Here is a 14,947-nt window from a genome sequence, read left to right on the forward strand (position 1 = left end):
TAAATACATGGGGAAATATTCATAAGCATTGACTAATAATAATAACGCCCAATTTGTAGTAAAAATATAAGACAGAAAGAAAAAGGTAACATGTATATCAGAAAAACAATGTTGAGAGTTAAAGTATTCCAAGATCCTTATTGTATTTGCAAGGAGGCTAAAGATCTTAAATTTAGATTTTGTGGAGTGCGTACATAACTTTTCTAGCTTAATTACTAAAATAAGGGAAATATAATAGAGTAGAGGAGAGAATCAATGAAATTAAAAAATAAATCAATAGGAACTGGCTCAGGGTAAAAAAGGAGTAAAGAAATTTAACATGGATTATAGTCATTGTTCCTGGGTGCTTATCTTTAAGTAATTGTTCCTGGGTGCAATAATTATAAATACTATGTAACTTTGTTGTGTGTATATATATATATATATATATACACACACACACATACATATATATATATATATATGACAGATGAAAACAAACCACGGTCTTAATGATATGTGAACAGGTATTCTAGCATAAGATAAAATCTTCAGTAACGTTATCATACAGATTACACAGGGTGTGTGTTAGAGGAGAGGAACTTCAGATGTAGGGAACTCAGATCTTTTATAATGAACAATAAGCCTGCCTAAACTCTGCTCCAGATGGTGATATTACCTTACTTAAACTATATAGCAATTCTGCTCTTGCTCTGCAAAAAGGCATTATCTTTCTTCCAAGGCTGTTCACTCTACAAACACCTTTGAAAGATAGAGCCAATATCTTTGTTTTTAAGATGTGCAGAAATGTGATAGACCCATGAAGATTTATCTTTGAACAACTTTGGATAAGTTCACAAAGCCTCAGTTTTCTTATCTGAAAAATGGAATAAATAGTATAATATATATAATTATAAGGATCAAATGATATAGTACATATAAAATGCTTAACATCATATCCAAGGACTTTATCAATTACTATTACAAATGATTATCTTGAATAAGATATGAGATGCTTACTGAATTATTTTTCTCTTTCAAATAGAATATTCCAGTTCACTGGTGTTTCTAAGTATAGAACCACCAACTATTAGAACCAAAAGGACCAGAAAGATTATCCAGTAAAACCAGAAATTTTACAGATGAAGAAGTAAGTGTAGACACTTTAAGTAGCTTGCTGACTGTCTCACAGAACAGCCAAATAAAGGACAGCGGTCATCTGATTTGAAATTCAGATTCTTTTGAATGCTTGGAGCTCAATAAATAATGATATTACATTGAATTAAATTGATGTGAATTGAAGCAAGGCTGTTACGTATTAGAGAGCATTTCACATGTTTATTTGATCATTCTCTTCTTCCTATGTGCTTGACATATAAAAACCACCTTCAATTTAGCTCCTGAAAGCAAATAAATACAGAAAGGAAGGAAGGGTGGAAGTTAATTTAAATAATCCATATCTCCTCTTCACCTCCACCTCCATCACAGTTGATGTCTCCACCGCAGAGGGAACAAACAGAAAACCGTGAGGGAAGTGCTATCTGTGTGTGGAGGTGATGTTGGAAACAGTCCATCCTGGCTCAGGCAGGGAAACTCTGCAGAATATCTGCAGCTCTATGCCCACAGCTTTATAATGGCTTATTGAAAAACTTTTTAAGACATAAGGGGAGTAGTAAGGAAGGAAAACAGGGGCCGACAGAAATTACATCTAGTTCTAGAAGGCGATGTGTTGTGGAAATGATCATCAGTTGTAGAATTAGATGAACCCCAGTTCCCGTGTGAGTTTGAGCATGACACTGAGTTTCCTGACCTGTAAAATGTATGTGATGTTCCTCCACGAGGAGTTGATGTGAATTCAGTTGAAGAAATGAAGTGAGGGTATCCGGCATATAGCAGGTCCTCATTAAATGTTCACTTACTTTGAATAAAATTCAGTGAAGTAATTTGTCCTGCAAAAGACCTGTAAAAATAAAACCATTGATTTTACACCTCTACTTAATAGCAGTCCCACTGTTTTTTTCTCTCTTCTTTAAGACTGAGGCCACAGAATTAGCTTCTACAACATTCTGAAATACTTTCAGGGACCCCAGGTCAGAGTTAAGTACATCCAGGTCGTCAAAGCAAGACTTTAGTAGGAAAAAAATGATAAGGAATGTGAATTTCTCTTCATCTTTTGTCCACTTCAAGACCTCTGCAAATCACCTTCCACTCCAGGTAATTCTCTTCTGGGTGTCCCAGAAGTGTCTCCTGCCCGCCCCTGGGCAGGTGTGCTCCTGCGGCTCCCATCCCTCCCCCCAACTGTGAGCACTGCACTGCCCTCTTTTGGGCACAGTAGAAACTGCTGTTTTGCAACTGCCTTTTTGCCAAGCATCATACATCATAGTGTGCTGTGTGCTGTGTGTGTGTGTGTGTGAGTGAGAGAGAGAGAGAATAAGCCTTTATCCCTCTGCTTTAGAGAAGTCCCAACAATATGTCACTTGTCACAATGACTTACTTTATGAAGATTTAGGGAAATAAGGCTTCATGTTTTTACCTGTGGCATTCGCTCTTCCTCTGGAATTAGAGGTTGTGGAATTGAATCTGATGAAGAGTTCCAGGCAGTACTGAAAATCCCTAGACATACAGCCTGGGATGAGAAATTATTTGTTAGGATCAGACCCATCACACCTGTTTCTTCCCGTAGGAGGAGTGCTCTCTTAAAGATTCCCCAGCCGTTTTTCAAACAGACGTTTGTAGGACCGTATCACCGATTTGCATCCATATCTGCTTATGTCAGCAGAGTAGTGGACCCAATTTGAGCTCTTTTGCATGGAGCTCCTAGGTTCTCTGGTCCCTAAGATCGTACTTGGCCTATCCCAACAGGCATACTAAAATCTTTAGCTGACATAGTTATAAGATCAAGCTGAGATCCCTGCTATAGATACATATGTATAAAAAGGTGATTTATATCCTGTCTACCTCTAAATTTGAGTGTAGCCATTTGCCTTTAATTCTAGGTATATCAGAGTTTATTCATTATTCATTTTTCATTGTTCGAAGAAGACATACAAAGATGATTTGGACTCAGCTCCTGTATCTTGGCCACCGTAATCTGCTGCTTCACTTTTGTCTTCATAGTTGTTACTTAACGCTCGATTGAGACCATCTGGTAGTTAATGCTGGAAAATAATCCCGCCTGCAGTTAAGCTGCTGGTGTCAACAACTCCATACTCAGTTTCTATGGTGGAAAGAAAGTACTGCAATCAGGTATAGTCAGGAAATGTGGAGTTTGGTTCTGTGATGTTTCAATGTTCTTAACACTCTCTTTGTCCCCAGGTTATGCAGATGTATCTTCCGTTTTGTGGCATCGCCATATCTAATGCTCAGGTATTTGCTGCCTCAAGGAAAGAATATGAAAGAAGCAGGGTGAGTGAAAAGAAACATGGCTTCCAAGCCTCAAAAATCTGTCTTTCTAGAGTCTGTGAGTCATTATGTCTTTTTAAAATGGCAGATGACCTTTGAATAGTCCAGGAACCTTTTTTATTTCTACAGTCCTTCAAGTCTATGGTTGGAGATCCTCTTAAGCAATGAGTCCAAATGGAAGTGGATACAAATTCTCTGCTATTGTTTGGAGGAAATAGTACCAACTTCTTTGAACAAGGAAATTAATTTCACATCTGCACTATAAGGCAACAGACATAGTCTTGCTTACTTACAGCTTTGAAATGATAACAAAATTTAGTAATATTTTTACAATTCAATTCTGTTAAGAAGCAAGGTGTGCTACAAATGATTTCACCCTACCTCACAAATCTTGGGTTTGAACTGAAAGATTTTCTGGTGGACTATGAGAGAGTAACTGGATAACTTGTAAACACTTTTTTAGGATTACAAAGAGGCACACACATAAGGATCAGTCTCATTATCTTCACAAGTTTAATAGTTTTAAAAAAACATGCTCTGGCTTGTGTAGCTCAGTGGATTGAGCATCAGCCTACAGACCAAAAGGTTACTGGTTCAATTCCCAGTCAGGGTACATGCCTGGGTTGTAGGCCAGAGCCCCAGTGGTGGGTGTCCAGGAGGCAACTAGTTGAGGTTTCTCTTGCACATCGATGTTTCTCTTCCACTCATTCTCCCTCCCTCCTCTCTCTTTAAAAATAAATTAAAAAAAAAAAACAAAGACAGATGCTCAAAACATACTAAATCACAACATAGGGATTAAATTCTATTAGGCTTACTATACTTTTGAATGTAGAGAAGTTACGATCACAACTTTAAAATATACTTAACAAGATTTTCCAAAAGGTTGGGGACCCGCAATTAATTTGTACTCAAATTGATTAAAAGTTTCACTTGCTAAGCATTGTGACTTACGAATACTTCACAGCATACGGACAAACGCAGTTCGCTCTACAGCCATCGTCTTCAGCACAGCACAGCGCACCTTTTCTCTGACTCGGATCCTGTTTCCATCTTTAGCCCCACGTCTTACCATTCCTCTCCTTTCATTTGGCACCCCAGCAATATATTACCCAATGTCCAGAAAGCAATCTATTTTTTCCATTTTCTCATACCTTTATGCACATTTCTCCATCTACTCCCCTCACCCGTGCCTCATGTCCACCTTTTGACTCTCAGTATAATTTGCCTTGAATTTCCTTCAGGACTCCTGGCTCAGACTTCTGCTTAATCTTACCTTCTTCATTTATTGTTTTTCCTTGTATGTATTGCCATTGTTCTATTATGGATGCTTATTACACTGTATTATACCTGCCTGACTTGGTATAATTATATAATATTATATAATTATGGTATATAATTAATATATGTATATATTAATTGGTATAATTATATAATATTATATAATTATATAATATAATTAATATTATATAATTATATAATATTATATAATTATAATATTATATAATTATAATATTATATCAGGCATAAAGATATAATATGCCTGACTTCTCTGACTACATTATGAACTCCTTAAGAGACACTTAATATATCTTTACATTTTTATGTACGGTACAATTAATTCACTCATTCAACAAATATTTATTCAGACACTATCTATTCTAAGTCCCTGCCCTCAGAGAGCTTGCCATTCTAGTGGGAACAAAAGATAAAACAAGCAAACAAATAATAATATAGTATAGGTTGTGATAAGTGCTATAAAGAAAATGAAGTGAGTTAAAGAGATAGAGACTTCTTGTTGAAGAATAGTTTGGGAGAATGCTTATTTCAGAGAGTGATTAAGAAGGTCTATATAAGGAGATAATATTTAAGTGGGGACCTAGATTAAATGAAGAAGCAAAGCCACATGAAAATCTAGGAAGAGCTTTGCAGGCAGTAGAAATACTAAATGCAAAGGACCTGGCACAAGAGAACACTTGATCTGTGTGTCTAGAGAGAGAAGAGGAAAGACCTCAAATAGCCAAAACAATTTTGAAAAAGAACAAAGCTGGGGCAATCACACTTTTTAATTTCAAACTATACTATAGTAATAAAAATACTGTGGTGTTGGCATAAAAAACAGATGGATTCTATTCAGCTCTAGACCTGTGGAATAGAATCTAGAGCCCAGAAATAAATCCATGCATATATAGTCACCACATATTTGACAAGGGAGCCAAGGATACTTAATGGTTTTGGGAAAACTGGATATTCACAAGCAAAAGAATGAAATTGGACCCTTATCTTATTATACCAATCACAAAAGTTAACTTGAAATGGATTAAAGACTTAAATATGATGCTTGAAACTATAAAACTCCTAGGAGAAAACATAGGGGATAATCTCCAATGATTTTTTTTGGATTGGACACAAAAGCACAAGCAACAAAAGCAAGAATAAACAAGTGAACTAATCCCAAACTTAAAAACCTCTGCACAGCAAAAGAAACAATCAACAAAATTAAAAGGCAACCTATGTAATGGGAGAAAATATTTACAAACCATACATATTAGATATGGGATTCATATCCAAAATATATATAATTCAATAGCAAAACTCCCAAATAGTCTGATTGAAAAATGGACAGAACGTCTAGATCAACATTTCCCCCCACAAAGAAGACATGTAATGGCCAACTGGTACATGAAATGATGCTCATCACCAGTAATTATCAGGGAACTGGAAGTCAAAACCACAACAAGTGACCACCTCACACCTCACATTTATTAGAGTGAATTTTATCAAGAAGGCAGGAGATAATAAGTGAGTGAGGATGTGGAGAAAATGGAATCCTGTGCACCATTTGTGAGTGTATAAATTGGTAGAGCCACCACAGAAAGCAGTATGGAGATTCCTCCCAGTTAAAAATTGAATGTCTGTGTAATCCAGCAACCCCACTGCTGGGTGTATATCCAAAGGAAATGGAATCATTATCTTGCAGAGATATCTGCTTCCCCATGTTCTTTGCAGCATTGTTTACAGTAGCCCAGATATAAAACAGCCTAAGTGTCCACTGATGGGTGAGTACCTAAAGAAATTATAGTATATATGCACAATAGAATATTATCCAGCCATAAAAAAGAAAAAAATCCTGCCACTTGTGACAACATGGATGGACCTTGAGGGCACTGTGCTAAGTGAAATAGGTCAGACAGAGAAAGAAAAATACTGTATGATCTCACTCACATGTTGGATCTATGAGAAGCAGAACTCATAGAAACAGAGTACAATGATGGTTGCCAGGCCTGGGGTGTGGGGCAAATGGAGAGATTCTAGTCAAAGTGTAAACATTTTCAATTATAAGATAAATAAATTCCAGGGGGCATAATATTCAGCATGGTGACTATATGAAAACAGTTAAGTAATCTAACCTTTGAGGAGATCAGGATTCAAGATTAGTATTTAGGAACCATCAGCATAGAGATGATATTTAAATTAGTCTATCAGGTGGGTTAATCCAGGGGACAATGTGTGGATAAGAGAGGGGAATAGATCCAAGGATGAAGCCGGAGCAAAGAAAATCACTGGAAGAAGGAGCAGGAAATGTGTGTGAAGTCAGGAAGCAGGGAGTGTTCAACTGTGTGAAAGGCTTCTGGGGTCTGTTGAACTGCATATCATCCAGACTTCCTTCTCCTTTTCTCCTATTCTGGAGGTCGACCGCATCGTTATTTGAAAAACTCATATTACTTGTTAGTACAGCAGCAATTTTTAATTAGAAACAATAAAGTTATTATAATGTGATTTGTCAGTGCAAGACTCGAGGCAGGATGAGGTTTTCCTTTGAGATAAATGTTCTTCTGTGTGGGTCCCGGAGGCCCTATCCACGCAGTCACAACAAATTGCAAAGTTAAATAATTGTTCAGTTAATATCATCCATCTGGAGAAATAGCCTGGATGATTACAGAAATAATGTTTCCCCTTAATAACAGGGGATTTTATTGGTAATTATTCAGACAGTTGCCACATCTTCGATATTATAGTTGAATATGAAATTATTGCACACTGACCTCTACAGTGATTTGCTGTCCCAAAGCCAGATTGTCAGGGAGCACTTAAAACTTTTTCACCCCCTGGTGTTTCTGTTTACTTTGGGGTCATAGAACAATCCTTAGCCATTTCCACAGCTCTCTTTGGAGAAAACCCTGCCCAGGGTATCTGGTCCTCTTTTAGATGCTCAGTGAACCAGGCTCGTTTTATAGAGCTATTAACTCATTCAAATTCTTTTCTACCTGATTAAACTCAGAGAAGAAATTTTCAGATGGTTCCAGGACAAATCAAATTCATCGCTGAAGTTGAAATTAGCCATGTCCCTGGGATGGTGATCAACTCCATCTCCCTGAATAGATGTGAGTTTGAAAACCCATGACATCCTTTTTTGAGGTATCAGACTTCAGAGTGCACATCTTATTACATTCTATTGAATAAAGCACGCTCTGGCCAATTCACTGGCTGTGTAATTTTCTGATTGCTGTTTGATAGCAGCATAATATCTACCACCTGTACATAGCCCACTATTCTTAAATTTCTGGAAATATCCATGTAATGAAAAACTGCAAATATATATTATTTCAATGCAAAGACTGCAAGTTAATAGCTGGATAAAATAACAGGTTATTACAATTTGCTTTTCAAAGGAGTAAACAGTTTTTAAGTAAGAATTTGTTTTTTTTTCTTTTTTTTCCTGTTGTTTTAATGGTGTTTTCTTTCCTGAGACATATAATAGTATTCAAATGTTTTTCTGGACAGGTTGCAATAAAGCAATACTTCTTGTGAAGAAGGATTAATAGGGAGTTTATATATATATTTTAGAAGACTCTAGAACTTAACTAGCATTCACCACTATAATTCTTTCAGACTTCTGTGAGAGATGTGTATTAGTGAAAATGAGTCTTAACTTTGACCATGAAACTATTTCTTCCTGATGGTGCAGAAGAGCTGCTTTGTCATTTTCTGAAATAAATGAGAGAATCAGGTATTCATTACTTATAAAATGTTGGGATTATTCCTAGTTGCATTGCACAAAGACTGTGTGGGGGTGGGGGAGAAGCCTATAATTAATGACTATATGGGTCATGTAGTCATTAACTATATGGGATAGAATCATTCATATATATGTATATACACACCCAAAGCTGTATGGGAGGATTACATGGGACTATACAGACTGGAACTATTCTCAAGTTGTGTCTTGCAGTTCAAGACCCTGTTATTAAACAAAAATATGGAAATACGCAAATGTCAAAATAATCATAAATGCTTTAAAAGTTAGCCAAACATAAATATTTGTTTTATTATTGCAAAGACTAAATGGGATTTTGAGAGGAAAAAAACAGTATTTTTATTCTGTTCTCTACCCACCTAAATGCATCCGTTTCACATTTCCCAGGCATTGCTAGAGGTGGTTAATGACCTCTTCGAAGAGCAGACCGACCTGGAGAAGATCGTCAGGAAGATAATGCACAGGGCCCAAACCCTGCTGAAGTGTGAGCGCTGTTCTGTGTTGCTCCTGGAGGACATCGAATCCCCAGTAAGTCCTCCTTTCTCTGCCACGTAGAGTTGGAGACTGAGGTAGGGGCATAGAGATCAGTTTATTTGTAATTAAGTTTGTGAAATTGTGACTTGAACCATTCTTTTCACGACTCTTCTAATCACGGGTGAGTTTCTATACGATTGAAGTTTTTAATTTTTTTACATGTATATTCAGTCTTGTTTTGCTGTCACCTTAGAAACACAGACTCCTACACTGATAGGGACCTTAGAGATCTATCTCAGTCCCGTGTACTTTTACAGATGAGGAAACTAAGGGATTAAATGGTTGGCCCAATATCACAGAGCTGAATAGAAGACAAGCTCGGGGGCCAGCCTTCCACCATGCTCTCCCAGCCAGGCCCTCAGTCTAGACAATGCTCCACAGCCCTCTTGCTGGGAGGAGGGAGCAAACCAGCACTGGAGAAGCAGCGCACCGGGCTCTTGGAGCCTGCACCTTTAATACCTGAGCTGGGTGAAGGGACCTGAGCTGAGGCTGAGCTGTGCAGCAGAGGTCTGCCTCGTTGCTTCTGAAGCGCACAGAGCACCTAGGCAGGTGGAGGACGCTCATTTCTTCTTCACCACAGGGGTTCCTGTTACCCCAAAGGCAAGCATCAAGCTAATTCAAGGACTTAGCCTGCCTCCTCTCAGTCTTCAGGTTCTGTTAACCAACCCTTGGACTCTTTGGGGGAAATCTGCTGGGTAAATACACAACAGTATTGAAAATAATCATCATCATCAATCTACCTTCCTGAAAGTTAAATGTCTAAATCAACCCTCAGTGGCAATTTGATATTTTTGCTGTGAACTTTCTTCAAAGACCACGAATTGTCTAGCAATTAAATGCTGTTTTCATACCTCAGAGAATATTTTACTGTGCTTTACCTAGAAAAGGTTATCATCTTTTCTTTTTAGTTTGTGTTTCTCAAAGAATAAGAACCATGGGGTAAATTTTGGAGATATAGTAAGTATTGTAAAACTTACACATTAAATTTTTAGAAAATCTGTATCTGCTTAAAGTGCTTAGAAGTGTTTTCCCATACTTTAGCAGAGCTTGAGGTTTTTTTCTATTTCAGCAGGTGTGGTTTAAACCAACAATGGTATTCCAAGTATCCTGTGACTGTGTAAACCTTGGCAGAACACACACACACACACACACACACACACACACACACTAGCCCATACCTATGGCGTGCTTCTAGTTGGCTTTGCAAAGCACTTTGAATCCATTTAATCCTCACTGCATCCTTATTAGATTGCTGTTATTACTATCATCCTCATTTTGTAGATGATACAGTGCTCAGCAAGTCGAATGACTTGCTGGAGTCTCCCCCATCCCCTGACTCTGGAACCCCTGAAAGGGCGGGGGTGCTCCTTGGTGTCTGGCAGGCTTCGAGCTCTCACTACACAAGACAATAAAGGGCCGCTGCTAGGGTTCCCTGAGTCACTCCCAGGTCTGTGAGGGCAAGCGGCCGAGGGGCCAGGTAACCATGAATATTACATCAAAAACATTGCAAAAGAAAAAAGACAACTCTAAAATATGGTCTGAAGAATACGGTATGAAAAATAAAATTTAATATGAAATGGAAGATAATACAGTATAAAAAGCTGAGAGAGAATGATAAAAATGGAGTCCGAATATTGAAGTCAAATAAAGATACCTGATATCTCTGAGGAGAACACGGCAGATGGAACCGGCAAAACATTCGAAATTACAACACAAAGACATTGTACTGAAACAAAGGCAAATTCAAATTTACAGACTTAAATAACACATTATTTCTGGAAAAGTTGGTGCTGACTGCTTAGTACTGAAATACATTCAGTATTAAAGGACTTCGAAGATAAATCAAAACATTCTATAGGCATCCAGACAAAAGAATCAAGTCACCTATTCGAAGGAATTTATTCCATGTTAGACTTCCCTGTACCATTCTCCAGGGCTAGGAGAAAATGTAGCAATAACTACAAAGTCCTTGGGGAAAGAAAATGTGACCCCACGATTTTAAATCCAGTCAAATTTATATTCAGTTATATAAGCCATAGCCAGGAATTTTTTAATGATCAAGAAAGAGGTCAGGAAATATAGTCCCAAACTGTCCTTCCTGAAAAATACAAGTGGTTGATATCCAGCTGAGCAAGAGATGGAGAAGACATGGATAAAGACATGCTAAATAAGGCTAGCGTTGAGTATTGAATGGATCTAAATGTAGAACCAAGGCTAAAATGCTGTCTGATATACTTACAGAAACAAATGGAAACCTTATATTATAAACCATTGCAATTGTCTTGGCTCACCACGTCCCCCAGGTGCCATAGGGGCATCAGACGCCTGCACGTGCAATTTCAGAAAAGGAACATTATGCTTGGAGAATCCATCCCTTTTCCACTGAGGGGTATCAAGCCTGCTGTTTGGAGAGAGATGATACCGCATCTCCAAGTTTGATCACAGCAAACACAGCCTGTGCAAGGACCCAGATGGGGAGAGGTTGGGGCTGTGCAGCGTCGGCAGACACCGAAGGACCGCGTGCTCAGGGCCCATGTGGACCGCCTCCCCCACAGGGATCTGCGTGATGTGCCATGTTTTCATTTTGACGTGTTAAATTTATCAATATTCCTTTTTGATTTGTGCTTTATGTTTTTCTTAACAGCTTTACCTCCATGTTAAAATGACTTTCTCTTATACTTTCTTCAACCCATCTGGTATTTATGTTTTTTATGTCCACCTAGAACTTATTTTTTGTATGGCATAAAGCTGTAGGTGTGTGTGTGTGTGTGTGTGTGTATAAAACCATGGTCTCAGCGGCTTTCCCCCCACTCTGTAGCACCACTTCTATGCTGTACGGTTTCCGTGCACACCTGAGTCTGGTTCTGAGCTCACTAGTTTGCCCCTTGGGTCTCTTGGGCTGTTTCTGCACCAGCATCACACTGTCCAAATTTCTATAATTTTATCGTACTCTTGGTGTCTGATAGGGCAAGTCCCCAGTGTTGTTCTCCTTTAAAATGGACTTGCCTACTTTTGACCTGCTGCTCTTGCATATAGATTTTAAGAGTAACTTTCAATTTCCATGAAAAACTCTGTGGAGATTTTGATTGAAAATGCTTTGATTTACAGATCCAGTTTAGGAGATGTTGGCAAGTAATAGAATATACAAGGAAAATGGCTTAAACAGTAAGATTTGTGCCTTATATAACAGAAGTATGCAGGAGGTGGTTCTGGGGATTGTGCCGCAGCCAGGTGGTATAATCCAGAACCCGGGCTTGTGCACTTTCCTCGTTGTCTTGGAGGGCGGCCCTCAGCAGTGGGCTTTGACCCTCACCATCCAGGGGGCTGGAGCAGCTCCAGGCAGCATACCACCTGAGGACTGTGTACCAGTAGAAGAAAGGGAAACTTCTTTCCACATATCTTTTTTTTTTCTCAGGGAGGAAAGTGTTTTCCAAAAAGGGCTTTTCCCATGGGCTTTCCATGAGCTATTAGTAAGAACAAAATGATGCTGTTCAGATCATCGATATTGTTAGTGTTTTTGCTTTTCATCTATCACTCTGATAGAGGGGTGTTCAAATCATCAGCCTGATATTTATTGTTATCATTTTGTCCAATTCTGTAGCCTGTTATCTATATTAATTGTATACATGTTTTGATTTGCATTGCACCTTATTTTCATGGTAAAGTGTTTTTGTTCATTTGTTCATGCCTTTGTTTTCTTTCATTGTTTCCTGTACTCTTCCTCCCTGACTGAGAGTCTGCACAGTTCCTTGGCCCTTCGTCAAGAGCGCGGTCCAGTGTGGGCGGCTTGGGCCTCCTGCTATGTGGTAATATTACACTAAACCTGAGGCAGCTTGGTTCAGTGTCTGGAGGCGAGGCAGAGTCATCTGTCCCAGAGCAACACTCTGAGACCCAGACCCCGGCCGGAGCTGGGATTCCGGCCCTTGGTGCCTGCCCTTTTCTGGACCTGGAGCACAGCAGGCCTGTCTCTAGGCTTGTGCCTCAGAGATCTTTCTTTTTCTGCCCTCCTCTCCTCTTCTCTTTTCTCTTCCTTTTAACCTCCAGATGTCATTCTGATTTTCTCTTTCTGTGCTTTATCAGTCTTTGTTCTGTTTTGCAAAGAGCACAGATGTGTCAAAGTATGAATTTATAGCACCATCTCTAATGGCATTACATACGCTACATTTTATGGTCATAAAAAAACGTATCATTTCAGGAAGAAATATGCTCAAACTTTTCTTCTTCCAAAAATAATGTGTGCTTTTCCCTAGTTTATTAGAACCATTTTAGGAAACAAAAACTTCTAATTATCCTTTGTGGTTGGAATATTTTTAAAAACTTGTTATTGCAGATGTATGATATTTTATTGCCTCTGCATTTCCGGGGGAAAAGGAGAAATATTTAAACCTAGGTGTAGAAGCTTGGTTCATCATACTCTGACCTCAGTGTTTGGGGACTCCATTCATAGTCTTTAAACTGGCCAGTCATGGGTAAACTGGTTGGGTTACTCAGTGGATGCCAGAAATAGAAATGAGAAATGCCTTGCTAGCCCTCTGCCCTGCCAAAATTAGTATTTTACCCTCTTTTGCTTCTCTTAAGTGTTTCAGTCAATCAATTTTGAGTGACTTTGTCAATGGTATTTTGCACTAGACTGAAAAAAATTTGTTCCATAGCTACCTACTGTCAATATTAGGAAATATTTAGTCCTTTGAACTTAATATTCTCTGCTAATGTGATTCCATTCCATGCACCTGTCTAAGCAATTTCTATCACTTCTCTTAGTTCCTTTCTAGCTTATGTTTTTACTATGATCTCTTTTTCTTTCTGTGCTTAGTCAAGGAAAGCAAATGGAGCCATTTTAATCTCATGTCCTCAGGCATTGTCTCAACACCACTGTTTACAAGTGTTTTTTCCTGGATTACATATAACTACTTTGTTGTCCAGAATTCCATGAAATACTTTATAGCTGAGCTTATAAATAAATATGGGGCTAGTTCCTGGAGTTTATTTTCTGAATCATGAAAGATAAGCTACACTTGTTTTCTAATATATTCCTTAACTTCTTGGTTCTCATGAAATATACTTATAATTAAGCCACAAAATTAGATGATCTTCCCCAAATCCAACACTTCAGAGGAATAGAGGAGGTGATCATCACCTGACTGTTCTGGAGTAGCCATAATTCAATCCCCTCCAGCCAAAATGTGTCGTAAAAATTGCCCCAGGCTTCCCTTCCTATTTCCCTTTCTTTTTATTTCCTCATCTTTCTTAAACTTTCCTCCTCTGGCTAAGGACGCCTACTTAAACCCTGTTTGATTTTTGTTCCAAGTGCTTTTTCTAGAGTACAAAATGGAAGGTATCTAGAAAATCTCTGATGATTAACTGGTGAGTATATGCATATGTATATATACTCATCATTAATAATATATCATATTTTGTATTTGTATATATCATGAACTTTATTAATATTTATGTCACTATATTAACACAAATCACATCAAAAGTCACTTATGTTAAATATGTGATATATATTTATTTTTTAAGATTATAGTTATTCATTTTTAGAGAGAGGGGAAGAGAAGGAGAAAGAGAGGGAGAGAAATATCAGTGTGTGGTTGTCTCTCACGTGCCCCTTACTGGGGACCTGGCCTGCAACCCAGTCATGTGCCCTGACTGGGAATCAAACTGGCAACACTTTGGTTTGCAGCTCGTGCTCAATCCACTGAACTGTACCAGCCTGGGAAATCTATTTAACATATATATGAATAAAGTTGTGATTTGAGTTAATACACCGGGTGGGCAAAAGTAGGTTTACAGTTGTTAGTATGGAAAAAGACAGGCAGATTATGATGATTACAATAACTATTAATGCAAAAGGTCAGAATGCAACTCTAAACCTACTTTCGCTCACTTCTGTATTGACATATAATTATATAACTAATCATTTATGTTAAATATATATGATCTATATTAGCATATATACATGATTAATGATGCGAGTTGCAATTAGTGATCTGT

General features: G+C 38.1%; 1 protein-coding gene across 1 annotated transcript in view; it reads left to right on the forward strand.

Annotated features, from left to right (window-relative positions):
• Window positions 1–14,947, forward strand: part of PDE11A (phosphodiesterase 11A) — a 326,451-nt gene that overhangs the window by 99,773 nt on the left and 211,731 nt on the right. The window contains exons 3-4 of the mRNA XM_037044380.1: window positions 3,295–3,384; window positions 8,804–8,944. Coding sequence (XP_036900275.1) covers window positions 3,295–3,384; window positions 8,804–8,944 — 231 coding nt within the window. The remainder of the gene's footprint in view (window positions 1–3,294; window positions 3,385–8,803; window positions 8,945–14,947) is intronic.

The sequence above is a fragment of the Sturnira hondurensis genome, unplaced genomic scaffold, assembly GCF_014824575.4.
Source record: "Sturnira hondurensis isolate 20B ecotype Veracruz unplaced genomic scaffold, ASM1482457v3 Scaffold0004136, whole genome shotgun sequence".
Classification (NCBI taxonomy): domain Eukaryota; kingdom Metazoa; phylum Chordata; class Mammalia; order Chiroptera; family Phyllostomidae; genus Sturnira; species Sturnira hondurensis.